This window comes from Oncorhynchus kisutch, linkage group LG3 (genome assembly GCF_002021735.2).
Source record: "Oncorhynchus kisutch isolate 150728-3 linkage group LG3, Okis_V2, whole genome shotgun sequence".
NCBI classification, from domain to species: domain Eukaryota; kingdom Metazoa; phylum Chordata; class Actinopteri; order Salmoniformes; family Salmonidae; genus Oncorhynchus; species Oncorhynchus kisutch.
Window position 1 is genome coordinate 66,906,226 of NC_034176.2, and position 27,798 is coordinate 66,934,023.

At 42.6% G+C, this 27,798-nt stretch overlaps 1 protein-coding gene across 5 annotated transcripts in view; it reads left to right on the plus strand.

The window, feature by feature from the left end:
* LOC116358974 (DNA-binding protein RFX7) overlaps positions 1-25,813 on the plus strand; it is a 42,984-nt gene extending 17,171 nt beyond the window's left edge. The window contains exons 2-10 of one of the 5 annotated variants that reach the window (XM_031811526.1): positions 539-572; positions 12,161-12,243; positions 13,192-13,230; positions 13,382-13,507; positions 14,286-14,402; positions 15,521-15,605; positions 15,828-16,023; positions 17,755-18,053; positions 18,272-25,813. In XM_031811526.1, coding sequence (XP_031667386.1) covers positions 539-572; positions 12,161-12,243; positions 13,192-13,230; positions 13,382-13,507; positions 14,286-14,402; positions 15,521-15,605; positions 15,828-16,023; positions 17,755-18,053; positions 18,272-21,502 — 4,210 coding nt within the window. In that variant the 3' untranslated portion in view covers positions 21,503-25,813. Of the gene's footprint in view, positions 1-538; positions 573-12,160; positions 12,244-13,191; positions 13,231-13,381; positions 13,508-14,285; positions 14,403-15,520; positions 15,606-15,827; positions 16,036-17,754; positions 18,054-18,271 lie in introns of all 5 variants that reach the window. The other 4 variants (XM_031811519.1, XM_031811510.1, XM_031811536.1 and 1 more) reach the window with 4 other exon arrangements.
* Positions 25,814-27,798: the final 1,985 nt, after the last annotated feature.

The window sequence follows — 27,798 nt, forward strand, 5'->3', positions numbered from 1 at the left end:
AGCAGCCTCTCCGCTCACTTCACTGTGAGGAACTGTAGCAGGCTGTCTGAACGATTGTAACCAACAGTCAGTGAGTCCGTTTTCTCTTTGATTTTAACTGTCTGTCTGAGAGCTTGTCTGTCTCTTTATAGGTCCTTTGACTAATATGCTGTGGGATGAGTTAATGATAGGTTGACTTTCTTGTCTGTGTTTCTAGCAGTATGACATTGCCTTGAGGTCAAGTCAGATCTTACGGTACTTATTTATATGGATTAGGCCCGGGTACTGGATTGAAGTCCCCTCAATGACTGTCAAGGACTTTCTGAGGGAGGTGTTATTAATAGGCATTGAGTGCTATAGGACATTTATGTAGTGTCTGTATCCATTTTTACATAAGACAACATGTTCCTGGGATATATTGGTTATGACCAGGGAGAAGCGGGTGGGAGGGTTGTCTCATGCCTTAGGTTACAATGATTTATTAATAAATCCGGTTTATGCATGGCGCTCACGTTATACTTGTCATACTAATTTGTCCTATGTTTCTCTTTTTTTTCAGTAAATCTGTACAGTCAAAGGTGGACAATATTTTGGTGAGTTTTCCTTGTCATAAAGCCTTTAACCACAATGTATGCGCTGTTCACAATTCTTATACATTCCCCCCAATGTTTAAGGTTGGTTTTTGACTTAAGGTGAGCATAAGGGAAGGTCAATTTTAGGTGTCTGAAATGTAATCTCTGCTTATCTCACCTCCTCGCCAGTGTTGTAAGACTGTTAGAGGATGAAGAGAAGCAGCATTGCCATCTACTCTGAATGTAGTATTTAAACAGGTGGTCCTATGTTTGACTTATTTATACCACACTTGATGTCAGAGCTGAAAGTAGCCCTGTTATGAAACAGCTATTGCTGACAAAATACTGCTCAGTCCTGTTGAATGATCTCACTGAAACTCCACTAACCCATTTAATCTTGCTTCATGAGTCCTATAGTTATACTACACAGTATTTGGCTCGTAATGGTCTCCAGAAGATGGGATGAAATGATTTACATCTGTGTTTGGTGTTTTAACCAAACCAGTAGTCATGTCCCTTTGTCATCACCTCATCTTTTTAGCCCTTTGTGCTCATCGGTTCTGGCCTTCAACTGAAATTCTGTCAACCACGGTGTGATTGAACATACATTATCATCTAAAACCCACCTTGACATACCTGAACATAACTCAGTCAAACTTTCACACAAATCTCCTATTGACATCTGCAGCACATGGCTTACCGGAAAGTTCAATATGTTTACGTGTGTTCACGTGAGGATTTAGCCTATGTACTGTAATGGACCAAGTATAGAAATATTTTGCCTGTCAATAGAGATGGGTGCTATACAACACTAAGGTAAGATCCAGTGCATTGCCGGCAGGAGTCTGAGCAGAGGTCAAGGCTACACTCTAGTTACTCTGGGAAACCTGTCAATACTGCAGGATGGGCTTCAGCTTGTCAGAGGTGTATCTTACCAACAGGTATGTTGAGGATAGACAGCTAAACCTGTCAAAGCAATCAAATCACCCACCACCACTGCCACATTGTAGCCTGCGTTTTGCACTCAGGCTACACATACAGTGGGGCAACAAAGTATTTAGTCAGCCACCAAAAGTTCTCCCACTTAAAAAGATGAGAGGCCTGTAATTTTCATCATAGGTACACTTCAACTATGACAGACAAAATGAGAGAGAAAAAAATACAGAAAATCACATTGTAGGAATTTTAATGAATTTATTTGCAAATTATGGTGATTGCAAATTATGGTTATTTTTTTAAAATTTACAATTGGGTAACTTGGTGATCCAAGCTGATTGTTATTAAAGCATCACTTAATGCTTCAATACACTTCCTGAGCTAAGTCTGATGTGCTAAGTGTGTGAGTGTGCGTTTCTGCGCACTTGTGTGTGTGTGTGTGGCATTTGAATGAAGGGAGATCTCAGCTGAACTGGGCCCAAGGGTGTTGGAAGTAGTATTATGTTTCAGAGCCATGCAAATGCCACCTTGGTCTGTATATTCTGAATGTGACAGGATTAGCAATAAGACCCATGACATGCCTCCCTGTGGATGCCTTGTTCGCCTCTATCTGAATGTCTGTTAAGATGGGGAATCACTGAGGACATTTATCCCCAAGCCACCTCACCCTATCCTATGATTTCACTGAGCTGTGTAAAGACAAAATAGTTTAAGTGTACCTATGATGAAAATTACAGTCCTCTCATCTTTTTAAGTGGGAGAACTTGCACAATTGGTGGCTGACTAAATACTTTTTTGCCCCACTGTATAAGGAGGTCAACGGGTGTTTGTCCTCATTGACCTGCCTTGCCTCTCTCTCCTCAGTGAAAGGGGACCCCAATCCCAGTGGTTGAAGTCCTGTCTTGTGTAATGTTAAGTGCAGAATCCCTGGAGCCCTAAAGTGTCACAAGTCTCCATGTTCATGGCAGGTGCCAGAGTCGGCAATACACGCATGAGCTCCAGTCAGCTCCAGTCAGCTCCAGTCAGCTCCAGTCTGCTCCCGTTCTCCCGTGCTCCAGTCTGCTCCAGTCTGCTCCAGTCTGCTCCAGTCTGCTCCAGTCTGCTCCAGTCAGCTCCAGTCAGCTCCAGTCTGCTCCCGTTCTCCCGTGCTCCAGTCTGCTCCAGTCTGCTCCAGTCTGCTCCAGTCTGCTCCAGTCTGCTCCAGTCAGCTCCCGTGCTCCAGTCAGCTCCAGTCTGCACCCATGCACCAGTCAGCTCCAGTCAGCTCCAGTCAGCTCCAGTCTGCTCCCGTGCACCAGTCAGCTCCAGTCTGCTCCCGTGCTCCAGTCAGCTCCAGTCTGCTCCCGTGCTCCAGTCAGCTTTACGGCACTAAATGTTGCGATCTCACATGCCACCTTGCATCAGTTGCGCTCATTAAAGGTTAATGCCTTCAGTTGTATTCCACATGGGTCTTGTGTTTTTCAATTCCGACAGACTTTGTTTTCTTTGCCTCTTAAGGATTTCTAGAGGACATGGGAAAGCACTAGCGTCTAATATTAACCGCTCTCTCTCCCTCTGTTTTCGTTTACAGACTTTGAATGTGTCAGCGGTGGTGATAGGTAGAACACACATCAATAATGAAACTTGTGTTGATACACTGTGGTTGTTTCCTGCCTCAGACTGTGTCTTATGGAGATGTGAGAGTGGTCTCTCGGGAGAGGTGGCCGTTTTTAGTCTTTCAGTGGAGTAACCCATCTCTGTGTGTGTTGAATCACTAATGCCCAGCCCACGCTCCACTATTAAGGTCTTAGTAATATATATAGTCTTCTACCATCAGGGTCTGCATGATGCATCTCTTTCTGGTGTCTGGCCTCATATCGAACTGGTTCTGTTCAGATGTCCTCAGTTATAGCTGCCCTTTGTGTGAATATTCATTCGCTGTAGAGCTTTGTGTTTAGTTGGAAAACTCTGAGGTTAATGGTTCTTGTGATGTGAGAGAGAGGTCATCTGCCAGGTGGTTGAGACAAAGTAGATCATGTACAGTAGCAAGCCAATGTAACCAGAGGCTTAACCCGTTAATTACCATTTTATCTCCCTGTGTGTTATCGTTTCCTCTAATAGCTTTCTGTTTCTCTGAGCCTCAACACAACCAATCAGGGTTCCTCTCACGTCTAGCTCATTCTCCTAGATGGTATCAGACTCGGTAGTAAAGTTGTCGGGTTGACGCCATAGCTCAGTTTTGCCGACACATAGCATAGCTAGTTGTGTAACTGCCATTTATGAACTTGTCTTTCACCCAACAAAAAGCTATACTGTTGTTGTTGGCGTGAGAATACAACCAGGCTATAATTGTTCTGTTGATGTTGTTGGTACCGAGGGGACTGATATATGATTACGGATGGTGGTGGATGGGTATTTAACCTTGGCCTTGTGAAGGTGCAGGGGAGTGTAGACTGTCTGCTGACACTGACTCATTTAGGATTGTCATCCAGGTGTGGACCCTTGCCCTGCGAAGGGTGCTGTTTACTGTAGTTTGTTGGGTCTTCCCACCCAGGCCAATTTAGAAAAGAGCAGACCCTACTAAAACGAGAGTCTCAATGAACATGATTGTGGAAAATGTATGCTCAGTTTCTGTCGTGCGAGACATTGCGGTACCACCTACTGCTAGCAGCATTTTAGTCACATACTGTTATGTGCTAGCTGTCTAGTCTGGGTTTAAAAAATGTTCAATGAGCATGAAAATACACATTTCTATAAGGAACTGGCAACTCGTTCTCATTCTGAGTGATAAGCATCTTATCCAGGTAGGCCACTTGATTTTAACATCTAAACAAAGTGAACAGGCTATGTCGTTCAAACAGTTGGAGACGGACCGGAGGGTGTATTCATAACAGTTCAACTGTTTTACCTTGTTAGCAAGCAAATAGATCCAAGTACTCTAGACTTTAAATATAAAGATTAGCTGGCTATAATCTCAAGCACGTAGGCTTGTGCTTGAGATTGTTTATGAGACGTGTTAATTTTCTATAATGCCTGCTATCAGAATTTGGTCATTTTGAGTGGATCTGCATGGTTCTGGTTACATTTGTAACAAAATTGGCATTTTCATAGACTTGAAATCCAGATCAGTGATTGTTGCAAAACAAGGTACAACTATTTTAATCAAATAATTCAATTATTAGTGGATCTTATGGTTGCGGAAGGCTTAGATTTAGCCTAGATGTAATTTTACAAGCCCAGAATTCATTAGATTATTCCTGACTGTTTGAAATGCAAGGTATTTTATCTTTTTAATTGTACATCAAAGGTTTAGATTTAACAAATAAATAGAGACATATATATTGTGAATCGCCCATAATCCAGAAGATTTTTAGGCCATATCGGCCAGCCCAATACAGAAGACACAGGTCCTCTTCCCAAAGCCTGCCTAGCTACGATGTAATTATTTCAATCACTATCACTTGCGTGATTGGATAAAACTTGATACTGAACTAATTACCAGCGGTAATGAAAGTAAACCATTGCCAACAGTGAGGGATCTTGTACTTCCAAGCAGTGATGACTACTGGTATCCATATTTCATTTTTTAAATGTACCTTTATTTAACTAGGCAAGTCAACCTGACAAATATGTTGGTTCCCAATTGGCGGACCAGCCCCCCCACCGTCAGCTGGAACGGTGGCGCACGGAATGCAAAAATATTCTTAGAAATATTTAACCTCCACACATTAACAAGTCCAATAGCTCAAATGAAAGATAAACAACTTGTTTATCTAGCCAGCAAGTCAGATTTCTAAAATGTTTTACGGCGAAAACATAGCACATATTTATGTCAAACCACCACCGAATACACACCGAAGACACAGCTAATTTCCATAGCCAAATTGAACAAAATATGCAATCACCAAACGCAGGATTACAAGAAAAATAATTTCACTAACCTTTTGAAATCTTCATCAGATGACAGTAATATAACATGTTACACAGTACATTTATGTTTTTTTCAGTAATATGCTATAAATATCCATAAATCTCTGTTTACAATGACGCATTGTTAAAAAAATGCTACTCAAATGTCCGGAGAAATGACGATGGCTTCTGCACACGCCGTCAGCTAACATGGAATACACAACATAAACTTTGACTAAATATGCATGTTCTACATATATATAGAAAGATACACTTCTTCTAAATGCAATCGCTGTGTTACATTTATTTTTAACTTTACAGATTTCGTTCACTAGGCTATAATGTGAGTCGGCGCTCAGGAATTAGCATTTTGGCTCCTCTCTCGGAGTCCACAGAAACCCAAATTTAACACATAAATGTTCCCTTACCTTTGCTGTTCTTCCATCAGAAGACCTGGAAGGGTTTATACTTAGCAAAAACAGCTTTAGTTTTGAAGTCTGTGTCTTTCGGTTATCAAACACGACATATTTCGGTTGAAATGCAGCCAAAAAGTAAAGTTGGTGCGCACCAAAACGTCGAAATTACATATTATATGTCGACTAAACTTGTCAAACTTGGTTCAGAACACAGCGTTAGCATGCTATATAGCTTCACAGCAATTCTCAGGACGAAGAGAAACACAGGCATCGTTTAATCAATCTTGGAAGAAAGACACCACAGGAGCAGAACGCACATGAGAGTAACCTGTTTTCTCGCGCGACCGAAAGGTTTCGGCCCGTCATTACTCTCGTGAGCGCGCGATGCACACAATGAGAAGCCCCATTGAAAGCGGACACCGCGCTGAAGGCATAGGAACTGTTCCCAGGACTGTAGGTGCTTGGGAAGGGTGGGGGCGATGACGTCAAAGTTGGGCCAACTTTTTGGATGACGAGAGAGTTTGGGAGAATGAGTGCCCTTAGAGTTCTGCTTTACTTACAGACATAATTTAAACGGTTTTAGAAGCTTTAGAGTGTTTTCTATTCAATAATAATTTTTTATTGCATATATTAGCAATTTTTGACAGATTTTTTTTTCTGTTTACCATGGGCACGCAATCACCCCAAAGGGGGCAGCAATCAGCCCTATCCCCAACAGGTTTAAGATCAAATTCTTATTTCCAATGACAGCCTAGGAACAGTGGGTTAACTGCCTTGCAACCTGCCTTGCAACTGATCTTGCAACCTTTCGGTTACTAGTCCAACGCTCTAACCACTCTAACCAGGCTACCTGCCGCCCCAAAGAGTTGGGTAAGTTACTTTCTAAATGTAATCTGTTAGTTACTAGTTACCTGTCCAAAATTGTAATTAGTAACGTAACTTTTGGATTACCCAAACTCAGTAATATAATCTGATTCCATTCCGTTTAAGATTACTTTCCCCTTAAGAGGCATTAGAAGAAGACAAAATGTATGTTACCAATTGAACGAAATCTATTGCAGGATAAATCAATGTTAAAATGTACATAGCTGGCCACATACGGATGTAAAGTTTTTTACTTTATGGATTGGTTATGAAGGCTTCTTCAAACCCATCGCTTTCTACTACATATAATATGATCAAATTATATCTTTACATTAAAAACCAAAGTCTATCAGAATTCCAGTCATTCCAATAAATGTTATACCCCTTGATCTTCAGAAAGGACTTGGAAGTATAAATTAGCCAAATTGTTTTACCTGAGCATGACCCCAAAACTAAGGAGTTATTAGCCAGCCCTACTCTGTCATGGAGGACTGATGGAGGAAGAAGTGCTGCGTCATGGAATGGCATGCTTTTGAGCACTACCGAAGAGAAAAAAAGCCGGCTTGTATTCCACAGGCTTGGATCCGCACTGTGCAGCTATTTTTACTCTGTCCACTGGTTTCAAAAACAATGATTGATAATCAGCTTAAACTTCTTGAATTCAACCATTATTGGGTTCAAATACATATTTTTATATTTGAGCAGCCATCCACAACAACCACAATCCATAAGGCACAAATGGCTAAATGCGAGAGTAGCAGTGTAATTCACATCAATACGCTATGTAGATATCAATATCCGTATCACCGTAGACTAAACCACTGCTGTCATCCTTACCTCCAAGCGTTTATTCAAGTTGGATAATCTTTGGATGCCGACAGCAGTCGCACCATTGGAAGACATGGCTTGGACTGTAGCCCGCAAAAGCCTGTTCCTGCTACTTTTCCGCGAATCATCACACATTTGTTGTGTCACCAGGTGGTCCTAGGCTTGTCAGACTCGCTCAGGTGGAACGAACATAAACTTGCACCTTTTTCAATACTGATTTGAATGTCATTGAGAAAACAAGTGGGGTTTTTTCCGGTTTTTTTTTCTCACAAACATCCTTTCTGAATTTAAAAGTAATCCTCTAAGTAATCATCTAGTTTTTTAAAAAGTATCTGTAATCTGATTACAATATTTTTACTGGCAATTTAACGGACTACAGTTAGATGTAAGGGATTACAAAAAACTAACTGATTACATGTAATCCGTTACTCCCCAACCCTGTCCATATAAACATAGTTGAGTTTGTATTGGTCTTCCATTGTAGTCTGGTTTGAGTATTTGAAAAACATGGACTTGCCCTTACTTCCACTTTGGAAGTGTGCTGTGTGAAGTAGTGGGGCTTGTCTGGCAGCAGCAGGGTGTGATGTCCTGTGCTCCGCCAGTGAAGGACCAATAGTAGTCATGGCTCCTTTGTCTGACAGAGGGTGTGTAACGTAGAGCAGCGTGTCTGTTTACACTCTTCCACTCCATGAGACTCTCTTTCTAAAAAGGAGAGTCCAGTTGGCTCCACGACGTCTGTCTGTGAGCCATTTTTATTTCTCCCCCCCCCCATTGCTTACGCTGCTCAGTGGCTGATAACTTTAGCCATTGGTGAGCTCCCGTTCCCCTAGCAACAAAGAGGCGAATAGAAAAGACAGAGGGGCGAATGTGTCTATTCTTAGAAACCAATTGAACAGGGTGGGGAGCAGTGTGTGTATGTACGCTATGTTTGATGGGGGCTGCTGACCACTCCGCTAGCAGAGGCCAGTCCTGGGGAAAGGGTTAACGACAAGGGGATTTCAGTTTATCTCAGTCTGCCGGCGCTGTGCACAACCCCCCCCCCCCCCAGATCCGAGTATGGCTGTCTGGCTCTGTGCACTCATGCCGTCAAGACATGTTTGTCAACATCTCTGTGTTGTGTGTGAATGTTTGTCCCCTCCTTGCTATGGCACCCAGATCTTCTCTTTGTGGTCATGTGTTTAACTCTTTTCCATAATGTTGGTGTCAGAGATGCTGCTCTGGACATTCAGGCTGTTTTGGCTGTCCACTGCAGTCCGCACCACAATGTAAAGCACTGGTCTGGTGGTCTGATGTTCCCTAGCATTGGTGTCCTACAGCAGACACCATTTAAACAAAAGCTTGTTTACGTGAGCTTAACTGCCCGCTTTGCTTTGCTAGCCCCCGGATTAGGTATTCCTCGGATTATTGCTACCTCCGATTACTTCCTCTATGGGGGGTTGGTTGGGTCATTGAAATGCCATGGGACTGTCTGTATCCCTTCTGCTTTTAGATGCTGTCGTCGTGGTCCATCAATCGGTCTTGAATTAATAGTGCATTGCACTCACAGCTTCATGTTAAATAAACGTTATTCATTTCAGCGTTTGCCTCTGAATTGTTTTTGTAAAAAAAGAGAATAATTAGGTGCTAGAAAAAACAATCGTACCACATGTTGGTTACTGTTTTAAAACAGTGAATAAATATTGTGTAGTAGACAGAGGCACCATGGCCCCTTCAGATGAGGATGTTTTTTATTTTGGTGCAAAATAGCTCTACTACGGTGCAGCTCATCAAGAATCCAGAACATGATGTGTGAGCCTGCTCCTCCCCCTGCAGGGCCCTCCCGCTCTGTGTTGGAGAGTTGTGCCTGGAGCCAAAGTCTCTCGTCTGCCGCCTTCTACTCCAGCAGAATTTAAATCACCCCTGCCCCGCCCTATCATCTTCCCTATTCCCTTTGAAGCAGCGTGTTGGAGAGGGCTGTTTCCTGTTTGTAGCTCTGGGCCCAGCCATCCTCCAAACACTGAACTGGGTTGGGTTCAACTGGCATTATCCATCGTAGTACTGGGGTAGAGAGAGGGTGAGATACAGATTGTGCTTTGTTTATTTTTTGCGTCTGTGTATTGTGTTTCACAGCTGAGCTTAGGTGTGTGTGTTTTATATTTATTATGGATCCAAAGCTTTTTACTATCTTTCTTTGTCATTGTTTTATAGTGTAGTTTCTTGTTCTTTTTATTCAGTTTAGTCACATGATTTCTCAATTTGCAATACATTTGCCAATCGGTTGTGCAGACTTATTTGCCATTCCTTTTGCCTCCTCCCTCAACCATAAAATGTTTAAATTCCCCATCAATCCACGGGGACTTAAGTGTGTGTGTGCGCCAGCACGTTTCAAAGCTTGTGTCTGTGTGATTGAGAGGGAGGTTTAAGCGAGAAACCGACAGTGAGTAAGAGTGCAAGCGTGATCCAGTGCTTGCTTGTTTGTTTACTGTTGTAAGTTGTACTTATGTGTGGCCACTTGCTGTTGTAGTGCTGCTAGTGCAATGCCCGGCGGGGAGTGGAGGTGGTCACTGAGCAGTGGAGATCAGATCATGGCGTGACACAGCCCCAAAGCCCCCCTGTCACGACATCTGTGTGACCCAGTGCTGCACGTGCCAGACCCTCTGCCCCACCCCAAAACCCTGAAAATACAAATACCAGATTTAGGCTACCTCCTCTGTTTTGGTGGGGAATTTTTGGCATGCCTTCCAAAGTCACTCAGTGAAATAGCTTCCAAATACTGAAACGATTTTCTCAGTTAATGTATGTTGATGTGTTGTAAAACATGTCATAGGGCTGTAGCCCAGCTACCCAAGTCGAAGGCGTCTGTGTGACACCCAAATCATCTGAATTCACATGGAAAAGTCTGCCTCGAGCATTGTTTGACTAACCGCAAATAACTGTCTAAAAATAAATAGAAAGTAATGAACTTTAAAATGCATTTTTTCCACCCCCAAAGACTGTCTGTTTGTTAGGTTAGCAGGTATCAGTGTTTGTTAGTTATAACACTGTCCCATGGTAGCTGCAACAACCCCCTCTGGATATTGCAGGGCTCCATCACCTCATATTTATCCTTATGTTCCTTCAAGGTCTTCTGTTAAGGGGTTTTCACATATAGTCCTCTTTAAAATAACGGATATCATATGTCTCATGATGTCTTCTCACACTATTCAAACCACACAATCGAGTTATGAAGCTCTCTTAGCTTATAGATCACATTTCAAACAAATCTGAACTAAAAACTCCACACACATTTTGGTATTTCTGTGCATCCTTGACAAGCGCTAAAATCAATATCAAAACGGTGTCCAATATCCAAAAATGGCACACATATATTTTCTGCGAACCTGCACATCACCATCTTCTCTTTGTGGCACCAATGTGAGGATTTATGGCTGGGGAAACAGTGTTGCAGTAGTCAAGTGTGTGGTGCGGGAATAATGACAAGGGAACCTGGGAAGTTTAGTGTTCACATTGCCCTAAAAAAGGGAACTGGACAGTCAGAATTCTAGCGAACCGAACTCAGACCACACACTAACCCTGTCCCCTCGTTGGAAACATTTGTTTGATCTCATTAAGAGATTTCCTCATGGCTTTTGTCATTGTGGCAGGGATGAGGACCCCCTGTGTTGATCTCTAACACCCTGTGGTATTTACTGCACACACACGTTTTTAGAAACATTCAGAATCCAAGAGGCTGAAGGTTTTTGTGTAATTTTGTTTATCCTGACACTCGTCCACATTGATCTTAGCTCGAGCACTGTTTATCAGGATGCATCCAGGATCCTTCTGAACGAGACCTCATCAAGATCAGTGGTTCTCTCTGTGGCTTTCCCTCTCTTCCTGTATTTTGTAATCTCTCCTTTACATCCCTAATCTCATTTGCAGGATCATCCATGTTTTTGTTTTCTTCTGTGTGGGGGGGTATTTGTTCCTGAACATTGTGTGTTGTGTTTTTCATACACAGTTTTGAACTATAGTTCGAATAAGTTTGATTATTTGTTAATGTATTTGGTCCAGTTGGTTTCACATTGCCAAATGTCAAATTAACGAAAACCCGTGTCCATGCAAGTAATTTGTTTATTTGTTTTGTACGCTCCCGGGTGCTGATAATGTTCAAACTAGTCCAACCGAACTAAAGGGGCTGTTTGAAATGGTTGTTTTAGGTTTCACTGGAACTGAAGTCTTTGTCTTACATTTCATAACTGTTTAATTAACATTTTTACACTGATGGTGCTTCAAAATGTCCTACATTGTACAACGAAACTCTTAGCTTTCTTTGTTACTACATCAGAAACAATGAAAGCACCTGACTTCACTCAATGGAGAATAGACTAAGAATGGATCATTTCAACAGGAAACGTTTCTGTATTATTCATGCTCTTCAAGCTGGAGTGGAAGGCAACCTGTCAGCCTTTGTGGAATGTATCTTGGTGGATTATTGTAGTAGTGAGAATGAAAAGAAGCATTTCTTTTCTCATGTTTGGTCTGAGGGAGATATCAGTAGAGCACGTTAAGTCAGTGGAGTCGAGTGATAAAGACACTACCATGAACACTACTACTCACAGGGATGACAGAACATAATATTTTTTTTCAAGTGCAAAAAACAAAGTTAACACGTTTTGTTATTAAATCCCTCTTCTTCCCTGTGCGCCGCTTTTACAGAAAGATGTGGAGACGTTTACAGACATCGAGAAACTCTACCTCTACCTTAAGTTGCCTTCTGGTCCCAGCAACAGTGAAAAAAGGTCATTGATCATTTTTTTATTTCATTGAACAACATTTTGTGTGTCTGCATGTAGTTTCACGCCATTTGCACATGACTTAGACTGTTGTTCATCTTCCCCATTATCCATCTTCCCCATTTATCCATTAGCCTAGTAGCATAATATAGATGTTCTGCACCCTACCCCATCCCCACATCTACTACAATGCTTGTCAGCATTAGATTGAACTGTTATGTTAAACTCTGCTCGTTATGCTAAACTCTCTCTCTTAGAGCCTCGTTATGCTAAACTCTCTCCCTTAGAGCGCAAATAAGCTTTGGCTGTTTTTTTTATTTTTATCATTGCATTGATTGATTTGATATTGAATTCCCACTTAGGACTACCAGTTAGATGTGTGTTCAAATATTATCTTTTTAATAGAAAATTATCTTTGGCATTTAAAAAAAAAAACCACATTGATTTGATATTGACTTCCCACTTGACTACCACCTGTGTGTGTGTGTTCTCATTGAAAGTCCTTACTTAATAACTTATTAATAACATCTTTCCTCAACCATTCATGTTTTACATTTTAGCAAAATATGTAGATTTGTCTTCTCTCTCTGATGTATATTTGATCTGTTGTGTTTGTGTGTGTATATAAATTCCAAATCGACCCTACCCCTACTCCCTAGGAATGTGTGTCGATCTGAGATGATTGGATATGTATTAGGCCTAAGGAATACTATAATAGCTTTATTTCTAATGGGCTAAGAGGAATTTCCCCATATTGTTTGAACTTATCCAATCCTCTCACATCTCCCCAAGTGTCCAGGGGCAGTGGCTTGAAGTTAGTTTAGGATCAGGTGACACAAACACACACACGCTGCTCATTGATGTTGTCAATATCATACAATGATCAATTCCTACTTGTTCTCCACATCTAATCCTCATCACCTCCACCCCAACACTCCACACGATGCCCATCAGGACTGAGAGAGGGTCTGCCAGTCCTGGAGAACTGTCATGGTACATAAAACCTCTCTCACTTACAACACAGAGACATGGGGGTGATGTGTGTTGGTTGGGTTTGAAAAATGGGGCGGGAAAGGTACATCCGACAGTCAGGTTATTTACAATACAATCACAAAAAAAAACCATTTTCTCCTGCTTTCTCTAGCAGTGATCAGAGCTCCATGTCATCAAGCCGCACTCAGCAGATGCACGCGTTCAACTGGATCCGCAATCACCTAGAGGAACACCCAGAAACCTCTCTGCCCAAACAGGAGGTCTATGACGAGTACAAGTGGGTATCTGACTGAGAAAGGGGACATAGGGAAGTGTGAATCTAAGAGGACTTTGCCCAGCTCGGGACATTTTCAAAACAATAACACTGTTCAATACAAACAAAAATCTGTCCTGTTTTGATGTTCTGGAAAGGGACACCACACCAATTTAGAAACATATTGATAGCACTGTGTACAAGTATTTTAGGGAGGTTGGAATACCTGATAGGTTCAATTCCATTCCAGGTGGAAATAAATGGATTTACTTTTGATTTCCATGAGTACTTTACTTCTAAGAGGTTTCACAGGAACAAGATACACATTTGTATGGCCGTTTTATTTTATGACATGAGATACATGTTATGAAAGTACATAACATTTGGCTGTTACTAAATAAATAAACCTTTACCATACACTGCCAGCTATAAAGGATCTACATACTGCCAGCCAAGCACCAATATAAATAGATGCAGAACGCATGGGAAAAGATGTGCACCATGTGTTGGTAACACTAGAACGGAAAGTCTGAAATGGTATGTGACTGTTACGTAACACACAGTTTGACTTACTCATTCACTGCAATTGAAAGTACTAATAATGGTTCAGATTTCTTTGGGAACGTCTTCACCCAGATGTCACTGTTTTGATATGATTGTCTTTATTTGATATTTAACAGTTTATTTGGTTTTTACTGAGATTTCCAATGCCTTGTCTGTCTGTCTCTCTCCGTCTGTCTCTCTCCGTCTGTCTCTGTCTGTCTGCCTCTGTCTGGTTTTTTTGTTTGTTTGTTTGTTTCAGGAGCTATTGTGACAATCTCTGCTACCACCCATTGAGTGCGGCGGACTTTGGAAAGATCATGAAAAATGTATTTCCAAACATGAAGGCACGTCGACTTGGCATGAGAGGCAAATCAAAATATCCTTCACTGGAATCGTTTGTAGCGAACAATCTGGCCTCTCTGGACTCTGGTCGCAGAACATCTGTTGTGTCAGTTCATGGAGCCTCTAAATATAGAACTGAAATTAAATTAAATAAAGCGGCCTCTGCCTGGAGAGTAGTATAGTAGGACAGAGACACTTAGGGGAATCACTGTGTTCTTGACCTTCAGGAAACAATTTGTGAAATGTCTTTTCCATGAGATCACGACTCTAGACTTGGCAAAGATACAGTCTCCAATGAGATTAGCGTCCGTTAAATTAGTAAAGTGACAAGTGACTTCGTCCTTATTTTGTTGAGGTGGAAAATAGAATAGTATAAAATACGTGCATATGCATGCAGTTTTTATTTTCAATGCAGAGTCTTTCTGAAATAGACCTTGTTTTTATATGGTGGTTGCAATAGCAACTGAAACTCAAAAGTAAAATCAGATCATCTTGAGCTGTGGCTTGCTTAGTAATCTATATCTCCCTTTTTTAAATGAACTATTTTCTTTTTCCAAATGTAATACACACTCTACAAAGGTACAAGTTAATTCAAGGTCACAGTCTTGGACCTGTTTGTCTATTTTATTATTTGTCATTCATAACTGTGCTATAACTCTGAGTAGCTCTTTGCCTGGTTGTGTGAGACACCTAAGTGTATGCAAGTGTTCAGCAGGGAGCACCTGCTGTCACACTCTCACACACCAGAATCTGATAAAAGTCTAGCTCTCACCACAAATCCACAGTGCCTTATTTTGGCAGTGGAGTTGGTCACAGCTCCGAAGGTTGGAGGGGGAAGAGAAGGTTCAGTGGGAGTGTGAGGGGGCTGAGGGATTAGTAGTGGAGTGACTAGTGACTGATGCTGACTGGGAGATAGCTGTCTCAGCTTCGGGTGACAAGGCTCTTCCTCAGATCTGTCTGAGTGACCGCTGCCCTTCTGCCCTGAGGTATGTTTCTTACCCTATCCTGTGGGGAAATCCCAGTCTCTTATGTCTAAAATGGCCCCTGAAACCCTGCTCTTTACAGACAAACAAGCAACACATTTTAGCAAATCCATAAATTAACTCTTAAATGTTTGACAGTTCAGTGTTTTTGACCTTAACCTCTGCTCACATACTGCTATAGTGGACTGAGGAAGAAAGCCTTTGTCCACATGCCATCTCTACCCAACCTGGAGTTACATAAAACAGGGGACGGGGTAAGTTCCTCTCAAGGTCTTTACCGTACTTATTTATTTTCTCAAATCTATTTAAATAAGAAATGTTTGCCTAACTGTAGTCTAACCATAACATAACTTTATTTAATGTAGCGTGTTAAAAAAGGACCACATTTTGAGGCTTCATATTGAACTAAAAGTAATACAGGGATATATACGACTTTAATTCTTAACACCTGTACATGTGCCCATGTTCTGCTTCAGTGTGAGGTGCTGGAGGCCTCAGGTCAGCTGTGCAGTGCGGAGGAAGAGGTGCGCTCTGCGGCCTGTGGCCTGGTGTGTGAGTGGGCCCAGAAGGTGCTGAGCCGCCAGTTTGATGCTGTGGAGGACCTGGCTCGCTTCCTCCTCAACAGCCACTACATCGGCACCAAATCTGTGGCAGCCCTCACGGTCATGACTGGTACACCAACAGGTGACAATACAGTGCATTCGTAAAGTATTCAGAACCCTTGACTTTTTATATATTTTGTTGTTACGGCCTTATTTTTAAAATGACTAAGCAAAAAAACGGTTTTTAGGTATTTTTGCAAATGTATTACAAAATTAAACTGATTTGCATACGTATTCAGACCCTTTACTTAGTTCTTTGTTGAAGCACCTTTTGGCAGCTATTAGAGCCTAGAGTCTTCTTGGGTGTGACGTTACAAGATGGCACACCTGTATTTGGGGAGTTTCTCCCCTTCTTCTCTGCAGATCCTCTCAAGCTCTGTCAGGTTGGATGGGGAGCGTCGCTGCAAAGCTATTTTCAGGTCTCCAGAGATGTTCAATTGGGTTCAAGTCCGGGCTCTGGCTAGGCCACTCAAGGACATTCAGAGACTTGTCCCAAAGCCAGTCCCGTGTTGTCTTTTCTGTGTGCTTAGGGTCGTTGTCCTGTTGGAAGGTGAACCTTCGGCCCAGTCTGAGGTCCTGAGCGCTCTGGAGCAGGTTTTCATCAAGGATCTCTCTCTGTACTTTGCTCCGTTCAATTTTCCCTCAATCCTGACTTGTCTCCCAGTCCCTGCCGCTGAAAAACATCCCCACAGCATGATGCTGTCACCACCATGCTTCACTGTAGGGATGGTGCCAAGTTTCTTCCAGGCGTGATGCTTGGCATTCAGGCCAAAGAATTCTGGTTTCATCAGACCAGAGAATTGTCTTTCTCATGGTCTGCGAGTCTTTAGGTGCCTTTTAGGCAAACTCCAGGCGGGATGTCATGTTCATTTTACTGAGGAGTGGCTTCCGTCTGGCCACTCTATCATAAAGGCCTGATTGTTGGAGTGCTGCAGAGATTTCTCTCCTCCTTGGAAGGTTCTCCCTTGTCTACAGAGGAACTCTGGAGCTCTGTCAGAGTGACCATCGGGTTCTTGGTCACCTCCCTGACCAAGGCCCTTCTCCACCGATTGCTCAGTTTGGCCTGGCGGCCAGCTCCATAATGAGTCTTGGTGATTCTAAACTGCTTCCATTTAAGAATGAGGGAGGCCACTGTGTTCTTGGGGACCTTCAATGCTGCAGACATGTTTCAGTACCCCAGATCTGCGCCTCGACACAATTCTGTCTCAGAGCTCTACGGACAATTCCTTGGATCTCATGGCTTGGTTTTTGCTATGACATGCACTGTCAACTGTGGGACCTTATATAGACAGGGGTCTGAATACTTATGTAAATAAGGCATCTGTTTTGTTATTTTTAATACATTTTCAAAAATGTATAGAAACCTGTCTTTGCTTTGCCATTTTAGAATAAGGCTGTAACGTAAAAAAGTCAAGGGATCTGAATACTGTCCGTATGCACTGTATGTGTTGATAGTCAAACTTCACTTTTCCTTTCACTGCCTCATGTATGGTGAACAGTGAAAGGTTTCCATCTAGTGGCAGATTCTTCTCATTGACCTGCTATAGTGCATTTACATACCACCTCCTGTCAGTCCCTAAAAGCCATCCCATGAATTACAGATGTCAATTCAATGTCTATTCCATATTGGTTTAATTTCATTGAAATGATGTGGAAACAACATTGATTCAACCAGTGTGTGCCCAGTCTGATAATTATGCTTCCTGCAAAATAGAAGCTGCTTTGCCTAGGAGGACCGTGACAATTTGTTTACCCAAAATATGTGTTAACCTGTTTGTCTTCTTCTGTCTCCTCCCTTTAGGAGTTAAAACACCACTGCCATCCTCAGCATTTGCACCCACAGCTGAAGCCCACTCCTTCCAGTCCCAAGTGAAGACCCTGCCCTCTCCCTCCATCGATGCCAAGCAGCAGCTCCAGCGGAAGATCCAGAAGAAGCAGCAGGAGCAGATGCTGCACTCCCCCCTCCCCGGAGAGGCTCAGGCCAGGCGGGCTGACGGGGGCACGCCTGGGGTCGGCTCCATTACCTGTAGAAGCCCAGCCCTGCTCTCCCCACATCCCACCATTGGCATTATGGTAGCTGCAGTCCCCAGCCCCATCACGGTAAGCCAAGCTTGTATTCTACTTCTGTTTGTCTAAGCTTACTCAATATATCCCACTGTCTTTGCAGTGTTCCTGTTACACATCTATACAAGCGACAACTTTGTGTTGCCTACATCACATGCAACAGAAGCTATTCATAACTGCAGTTATGAAGGTGTTGCATATGTTTACATCTTATTCATACTTTTGTGTCATGTTTTGCTTTGCTGTAAATCCAGGTACAAAGGAGCAGGCAGCTGATGTCCCCCAGTCCTGTGGGAACTTCGGAGGGCAAGATTCTGCCTGTCAACTTCCAAGTGGTGACCCAGTCAATGCAGCCTGTCAAGTGTCCCAAGACCCCTCAGAATATCCCAGCCAGCCCTGTGGGGGACCGCTCTGCCCGGCACCGGTATGCCCAAATCCTGCCTAAACCCTCAGCCACCAGCGCCATCACCCTGCGCTCGCCCCCCACTCTGCTCATCACCAACAGCCCCATCAAGACCGTGATGCAGCCCACACCCCACATCAGCTCTGTCAACGTGGTCAAGATGACTACCATATCCCTGGCTCCCAACTGCAGTACTACAACCACCCTAACCAACACCACCTTAAGGCCTGCCTCTGCTGGCATGGGCAGCACTGTAGCCCTGGAGGAGAGCAGACCCAGCCCACGGGCCAGGAGTGGCTCTGCGGCCCCCATCCTGTCCCCCTTAGCCAGGTCAGGCCGGGCCACCACCACCCCTACCATCGACATCAAGATGATGGAGGGTGAAGCCATAAGTGAGGGCAGTCCGGCCCTGGGTGCTAGCAGGCTTACTATGGCTCAGGAAGCTGCAGGGGGGCAGAGGGCTGGAGGAGCTGTACCAAGGGCTGCCAGTGTGCCCACGCCTCACACTAAAGGCTCCCTGGGACTGGAGGCAATGGCTGGAACCAAATGCAACGTAAAGTCCTCTTTGTGCAACAACCCTGTGGCAGCTACAGCTGGTAGCAATAATAACACCAATAACGAAAGCACTTTGTATTTGACGGTCTCCAATCAGAATACCAGCACCACTCTGTCACCCAATGGCGGCACTGTTGCCACATCACTCATCGCCTCCAAGAGCCCCAGGAAGCGCCCAGGCATCGGCCCAGAGTTTTATCCCACGCCTGTCAAAAGGGTCTTCATCTCCCAGCAGCCTCTTGGGGGTTCCGATGGTTACAGACATGGGATTGGTGCAGGAGTGAAGAAACTCCCCAGGGCAGGAACCCCGGTCAGACCTGAAAGTGCACCAGCCATCGGTAAAGTTACTGTGAAACTGAACTCCACTGTCCCAACTCGAATCCTGTCACTCTCTGATTCCCCCATCGGAACCAGAGGCTTCCAGACTGTTGTCAAGCCACAGAACTCCGTGCAGAGAAGAGACACTCCGACCACCATGGACACTAGCAGCATCGGCAACGTTAGTGCCCCGGCTGGTCATGCACGAATTCAGCACATGACGGGTAACATCCAATCCATGCCCAACAGTTCTGCCCTACTGGAGCAGTCTGCTGTGAGTGACCTAAGGAACACGATGTGGCTCGGGCGCCGGCTGGAGGGAGGTAAACAACAGCAGCAGCAGGCCTACGCCCAGCAGATCACAGACCACAAGCAGGCATCCACACCGATCATGGAGCCCCTGGCCATGATGGGCCAGGCCCCAGCCTCTAGCCAGCTCTCCATGCAGACAGACATGGACTACTTCCATTTCAATGATGACGATATGACCCAGGACAGCATTGTGGAGGAGCTGGTGCAGATGGAGGAGCAGATGAAGCTCAACAGCAGTCTGCAGGCCTTCGGAGCTGATGTGACGGTGCAAGGCCATCAGTCTGTAATACAGGGCAACATGATGTCCTCCAACCAGACAGTGACCCCTTACTACCAATCAGTACACAGCAGCACCACCCCTGTCCACACCCCCACCCCAACTCCCACACCCACCTCTGAGATGATGGGAGGAGGCCAGGGCTTGACCAGGGAGAGTCCCTGCTCCCGTATGGCCCCTACCACCCCGGTGGACAGTGCCCTGGGGAGCAGCCGACACACCCCCATCGGCACTCCACACTCCAACTGCAGCGGCAGCGTGCCCCCCAGCCCTGTGGAGTGCAGGAACCCCTTTGCCTTCACTCCCATTAACTCCAGCATTACAGGCTACCACGACGGCAGCATTGTCTCCAGTAGCCCTGTCAAGCCCATGCAGAGGCCCATGGCTACTCATCCAGACAAGGCCAAACTGGAGTGGATGAACAATGGTTACAACAACAGCGGGGGGAACTCCATCAACGGCATCAGTATCCTCCCCAGCTATCAGGACCTGGTTGACGACCACTTCCGAAAGCCCCATGCCTTCGCCATCCCTGGCCAGTCCTATCAGTCTCAGACGAGGCACTACGGCCGCCTGACACCCATCTCTCCGGTGCAGCAGCAGGCAGCCAGTATGGCCAACCTGAACAAGCAGGAGGGCTTCGCTGTGCCCGCCCCTCTGGACAACAAGGCCACCAGCACATCCTCAGCAGGCGGGACCTTCCGCTGTCGTAGTGTGAGCCCTGCCGTGCGACAGCGAAACCTGAGTGGCAACCAGGGCCTGCAGAACATCCCCCGAACAGTGGTGTCCCCCTTCACCTCCCCCGTGATCCCCGAGATGATCAACATCTTCGCCAACAGCCATGGGGACGTCAGCGTCAGCAGCATGGCACAGAGGAGCCAGTCTGTGCCTGTCAATGTGATGATGCAGACAGAGGTGCTGCCCATGCAGGGCCAGACCAACAGCAAAAAGATCACCAACGTGCTCCTGAGCAAGATGGACGGGGACAGTGACGACGCGGTGCGGGGCCTGGGCATCAACAACCTGCCGTCCAACTACACAGCCCGCATGAACCTCACCCAGATCTTAGAGACCACGCCCAGCTTCCCCAGCAGTGTCAACCACCAGACTCTGACTTCCAACGCTCCGAATGCGTACGAGTTTCAGAAGCCAGGTTACCTCATGAAGAACTCTAGGAACGAACAGATGAGTCTCTCAGCAGGTGACAGCCAAGCACAATCAGCTACTGGAGAAGAGCAGCATCAGCAGAGCCAGCCTATGCTGCTGGCCCAGAAACTTCAACAGCAGCAGCTAGATTTCAGCACCACCGTTAAAGACCTCTTAGCGGACGGCAGCCTTACTCCTGGCAATCGGCTCGTGCGACAGGTGTCAGAACTCAACGCTGTGGGGTCTGATTTTCGACTGACCTCTGATCTTTCCAGTAGCATCAATGACCTGAACAATTTGGACACAAACCTTCTGTTTGACCCCAATCAGCAGCAGGGACAATATGAAGACTCTACACTGGAGGAACTGAAGAATGATCCGCTGTTCCAGCAGATTTGCAGCGAGACTGCGAATTCTAATGGATTTGATTGGCTGGAAAGTAAAGACCAGCCCACAGTCGGGTTAATGGGTTAATATGGGCTCTGCTTTTATTTCATGAGGGTGAAATAGTTTTTTTTATTTTTTTTATCATCTTTGTAATTATTCACATTGACATTGTATAGCACACTGCAACACTCTGGAAACAATGACTTTTGTCCAGTCTAAGTGCCAGGCTGAACATAAATGATCACTCTTACAAATATGCTGGTTTTCGCTCACAGCTCATTGCTGGTGCTGACTCATCCATTTCTCCCTCTTTAGACATCAAGTCATTCAAGAGCATTTAAATCAAGACCGTAGTAGAACAAGTATTTTTACATTTTCAGGAGGACACAGAAGATATGAAGAGATCTCTTAAAGATTACAAACATCTATCATTTTGGTTAATATTTTTGTTCAGGAGCTCTTGGCTAAAACAAGAGGTTTGGCAAATAATTGGTAACTTTTCCTCCCTCTGTAAATTGTTTTCCTTCCATTGAGATAAAGTATATTCAGATCTATCAGACAAATCATTTGGAACTGCTTTAGAAGCATACTGTTGTGCAAGAATGTTAAATGGGGTGTATGTTCACCTAATATGCCCCTGTCCATCTCAATGAAGAGTTGAGATACCGAGACTATTGTATGTACAGTACATGACCTTGAGTGGGCATTTGCAGTAGCATGCAGTGGTACTAATGTTTCTCATTGTTTCAAGTCTTCTTAAGGATTGCAGGTGCTTCCAGGTGCAAGACAAATCAATAGTTTAAAAAAATCCCCCATAATCTGTAAATAAAAATTATCATTGGTCTACTTAGACCCATGTTTTATATATTTCCACACTGAGGTTGGAATAATACTGTGAAAATTAAATATTGTCCTTTTAAATATTGCCCTTTTAGTGTAGGAGCTGTTTGAAAAGACCGCCTGGAACTTCAGCCTGTTTTAGTGAGATTTTTGGCCTGCATGGTGACATCACCAGGCAGTAAATTTAGTTAATAGACCAATAAGAGTTCCAAACCTTCTGCCAATAACAGCTAGTTTTTAGGTTTCCCCTCCCCACTCAGCCCTAGCAAAATTCTTGCTTGAGAATTTGTTCTTTGCCAAGAAGCTATTTTTGTTACTTTTTGACCATTGTTTTCAATTAAATCACAGTAAGGTACTTAAAGAAAGGATTTGATATTGAGATAAAAACAGCTGCGTTGGACCTTTTAACGCACATTGTTTGCAATGATCTTGAGGCAAACTAGTTCCATTCTCTCAGAATTGGTATTTTTACAAGTAGGAAAACGGCAGCTGTTTGAAAAAGAATCTCTGTGACTACAGAATATTATTCAAACTATAGATTTAAAGGTCAAGATATACTGTCTGTATACTAAAGTTGTCAGAAGATGTCTGATTGTCCGTTTTGCTGACACGTTATGCAAACTTGACAAATAAGATATTGACCACTCAAATTCCAGTGTGCATGGTACAAAAAATATAGCCTAGGAAATCGAAATTTGAATTTGATTGATGTATGGCTTTTCACCTTTTCAAATTTCCTCATGTCCCAGTAGTTAATGCACTTTGAGTACAGCGAAACTGAGAGCAGATACCTGAAGAACAACAAATGTTATCTGTTAATGTTGTCATTTTTTAGGCTTGCTTCACACACATTTTGCCCTGCTGACGTTCTTACTGTAGTTGAGCTCCCCAGTGTCAAAAGGACAGGATTGCTTTGTTTGGAATAGTATGGGTTTATGAGACTTAAAACAATCATAATAGAGACCTGTAATGGGGACAGCTTGCACTTTAGTGGCTGCAGAACTAAAGGGGATGGACTTTAAGATGGAGCTCAAAAGACAGTTAAATCTTGTATTTAAAACATATAATGCAGAAGATGACCTTTTTCACCTATATCGAGTTTAAGACTTGTGTAGGGCACTGGTGTTTTATTTACCTTCTTTGTGACTATTTAGCAAGTATCATCTTAATTAACAGAAATATATTGATTTAAGGAAGTGGAGGAATAAATTAATAGGAATTTAACCTTATGACACCCCTATACCAAAGTATATTGACTGGAGATGACCCTGCCCTGTTTCAGTCATGTATCTATTTGGGGAAAAATGACTTTCCTGGTTCTGATTTATTTTAAAACTATGCATTTTTTACTTATCAAAGCGGCTGCTACTGTCAAAGTAGGTTACTGCAGGTTTATGTAAATGTATGTCATTTTCCCCTTCTCTTTTTATTTGTTTCATATGTGTTACATACATTCAGTAAAACATGTGATGGATATGAAGTAATTTAGATTCAATTAAATTAGTTTTCTTTCTATGGTAAATTCAAACATATTATGCCATTGGATATTCAAAGTCCTTCCTATAAAAAGGCACTAAAGTGCATAATTTACTGTCATACATTGAAAGCTATTCCTCTTACATTAGTCTAGATCCAGTAGAAAATACAATATTATGGAATACTGTAATACAGAATTACATAAACATTTGTATAACTTGTCCTTTTCTTCCCCTTGAATAATGTTCTTGAGTTCATTAATGCACTGCATTCATTTTATTCTAACAGTGAAGGGACGTGTTTCACCTGGAGACAAAAGGCATTTAGTGGTAAAGTACGGGTCATCTATTACAGGTCTAAATAGCTTATAGTATAGTGAAGAACAGTTTGTGAATAAGGCATGCAACTCATAAAGGGAATAGCTAATTGGTCAGATCCTGTGGTTTTTATGAGCTTTTAATCTTCTGAGCCTTATATCCATACCAAAGAAAAACTAATTAGTGAGAGAAAAAAAGCATTAAATAGGATTTTTTTTTAAATTAGAAGAACCCACAAAATTCCCAGCATTTGCCTGTTTGCCTGACATCTGTCAAATACCTTTTTATATGGCCATTTTGAATTGTCCTTATTTCAGGTAGGATGGTTGAAAATAAATAATTTGAGGAAATTTTGAAACTGGCAACTGATCTGTAGCACTGGAAAACATGCTGAAAACCACACTACTGTTCTGGTTTATAAAAACCAATGTAGCAGGACAATATTGGGGTTAATTCAGTTGACTGTTGTAAGTGTTCCTCTCATTTTGAACCCCACAGTTTGTACATATGAAAGCTCTGACACTGTATTGTTATAACTTAAACTGGTTCTGTGCTCCTGCACCCTCTGAAATGCTATATTGGTGATTTAGGATCAGGAGCCAGCTAAACTGTGCTTGTGTGTTTGGCTGCTGGCGCCCTTTCTTGTACAGATAATGCTGTTTTTTTTCTAAACTTGTTTTTTTTGTTTGCTTCCTGAGATTTATATTGGTTGGCTTTTTACAGAAGATGTCTGCTTCGAGTGAGAAAATAGCATGGGTATTTTAAAAAAGTATTATATATTACCAGGTTGCATAGCTATCTTTCTCTGACAGATTTTGTGCCCAGAACATTGCAATGGACATCGGAATGTCATGGTTAAAATTTCAACCAGCTTTGAAGGTTCATGTTATTGCACTAAACATTTAATGAACCCAGGCTTTGGCACCTATTTTAGGACAAATGCATCAATTGAAGCTCCCCAAATATTTTTTTAAAGAGCTTAACTACGTGAAAAATTTATATACAGAAGTGTCAATTTAAAAAAAAATGAACGCTAATTGTCTTGTGTAGCAATGTACATTAATCTCAATGAGACTTTTTTTTTTTTTTATTATTTTTTTTTTAACTTCATTCTCATACATGAGAATATGAAACTCAATTTAAAGAAACATTTTAACAAATATTCTCAAATAAATCTTTCACATTGTTAAATGATGTGTGCATGTTTGTAGAATTCTATTGTACAAAGTATTTGTAACCACTTTGCTGTAATTCAGGATTGGTCCTGTCAATCTGAACAGAAAGGTATAGCGACTCACAAGTTACTTGCATTGTTTGATGTTTACTAATTCAGATTAATATTTGTTCTGTATGTTCAGGTTTTGAATCTGTTCTTTTCATTTAGATGTTTTTACTTTTTTTATGTAACTCTGTGAAATAGTTTTTTCTTTCAGAAACCATTGAAAATAAGCACTGATGTTTGTACTTAAACGAAGACTAATCCTGTCTGTTCTTCTTTAAGTGCACAGGGGCAGCTGAGTCCTGTGCTGTACCTTTCACAGACCTGGTATAAAGTCCCTTTAACCCTCTTCTTCATCTAGATCTGTAGAAATACCCTATGCCGTCTTGTTGTTGTCTAGTGTACAGCAGACCGTACAGTAATTTGATAAAGTTGCTATAGCATTTCAGCAAAGTTTCCTTCTTTTTTAATTGAAAGTGCTCACTGATGTTGAGATTTTTTTTAAAGGGTTTTAAAAACCAATAAACTTTTTTTAAAGTACTTGGATATCTTGGTTTCAATTGTTGTTTTTCCACCCTACATGCATTGACATTCCCTACAATCAGCTAGAGTCTTCTGGTATGGTCCCACAAAGGTTTTATCCCCAGAGCTGACTAAAGTGAATATTCAAATAAATATGTATTTACATTACTGTTAAACCCACTTTTGGTATTCAGTGGCCTTTTCCTCACCATAGCTTATTATGTTATTCAATATGAAGCTAAAAAGATATGGCGTGCCAAATGCCACATTCCATAGATCCTATATCTATTCTATTCGATTAAGTCACATGAGTTGAAGACTGGTTGGAACTGATCTTGAATTCTGTTCCATAGGGGTTATAGAAAATGTTACAGATACACAACGTGAACAGAACCCCCACTTGTGGGAAGTGTATTCCCAATTATGTTTTTTGTCTATTTTAGCATTTTAGATGTAAATGTGGTGGTGATGTTCCAGAGAGTGGCTAATCTGTAAACAGCCTGATGCAGCTCATAAGAAAACAATGCACATTTGGCATCACGAGCACCATCTGTCTTATAGATTTCAAGCCTCTGCTGATAAGAGTTGGCTTGTAGAAGAGCTGGAAAAAATGTCTGCTTCTAGTTTTTGTGAACTGTTTATCGCCCCTATGCTAATTCATACACACTGTGTACACAAAACATGACAGACTGACCTGGTGAATCCAGGTTTAAGCTAGGATCCCTTATTGATGTCACTTGTAAATAAAGGTTAAATTAAAAATAGTTATATCCACTTCAATCAGTGTAGAGGCAGGGGAGGAAACATGTTGAAGGATTTTTAAGCCTTGAGACAATTGAGACATGGACTGTGTGCCATTCAGAGGGTGAATGGGCAAAACAAAATATTGAAGTGCCTTTGAACAGGGTATGGTAGTAGGTGCCATGCGCACCAGTTTGAGTGTGTCAAGAACTGCAATGCTGCTGGGTTTTTTCCACACTCAACAGTTTACCACGTCTATCAAGAATGGTCCACCACCCAAAGGACATCCAGCCAACTTGACACAACTGTGGGAAGCATTGGAGTCAACATGGGCCAGCATCCCTGTAGAACGCTTTTGACGCCTTGTAGATTCCATGCCCTGGCGTTTTGAGGCTGTCCTGAGGGCAAAGGGGGTGCAACTCTATTAGGAAAGTTGTTCCTAATGTTTTGTACACTCCGTGTAGTTCTATTGTAAAAATGGCAAGAGGAGAGATTGCCATTTGGCTAAAAGAGCTTGTCTAGAAAAAACACTCCCAATTAGAATGTTCTGCTGGTGAGAATGTTCCATTACGTAATGAACCAACTTGAACAGACTACTGTGCAACAACAAACTGTGTAATTGGTCTAGTAAATACAATGTCTCACTCCATTGTCTGTTTTTGGAGTTGTTAGCTTGCTGATACTAAACTGAGAATCATCTAAAATTCCCAATGATGTGGTAGTTCATTGATTTTTGTAAATGTATGGTAATTGAGTGAGAACAGCTGAATCAAGGCTTGAACCCAGGGCAAGTAAACTACCTCCCAAAAAGGTCAAGATTTTTTGGTAGAGGACATATCCTCCCAATTATTATACAGTGCACTCATCATAATCCTTTATAAACAGAAACTGGCTTAAGTTGAGAGCTAATGTTACATTTTACAATGCTGTTGCCATGATTTGATTAAGATGATCCTTGTAGAACACTATTGCTGAATTTAAAAAGTATAGTCCAAGTCCATCAATCATATTTCTATATTTTTTTACATTTCTTGACTTTTTATACAGGTTCCAGCGAGGGACCGCATGAACGAAAATACTTATAAGCAAGGTCAGTTGGATCAAGTATCTATGAATGTGAACAACAGGTTGAAGGTCGTACAATGCCCGCCTAGGGATCCTTTCTCCCATCTCACGGGATGGGGGTTACCCTGTGTGTCATTCAACTGGTTTCCTAAATTATGATAACTAAGTAATGCTTGTCTCAAGGTAACACATTCATAGACGCT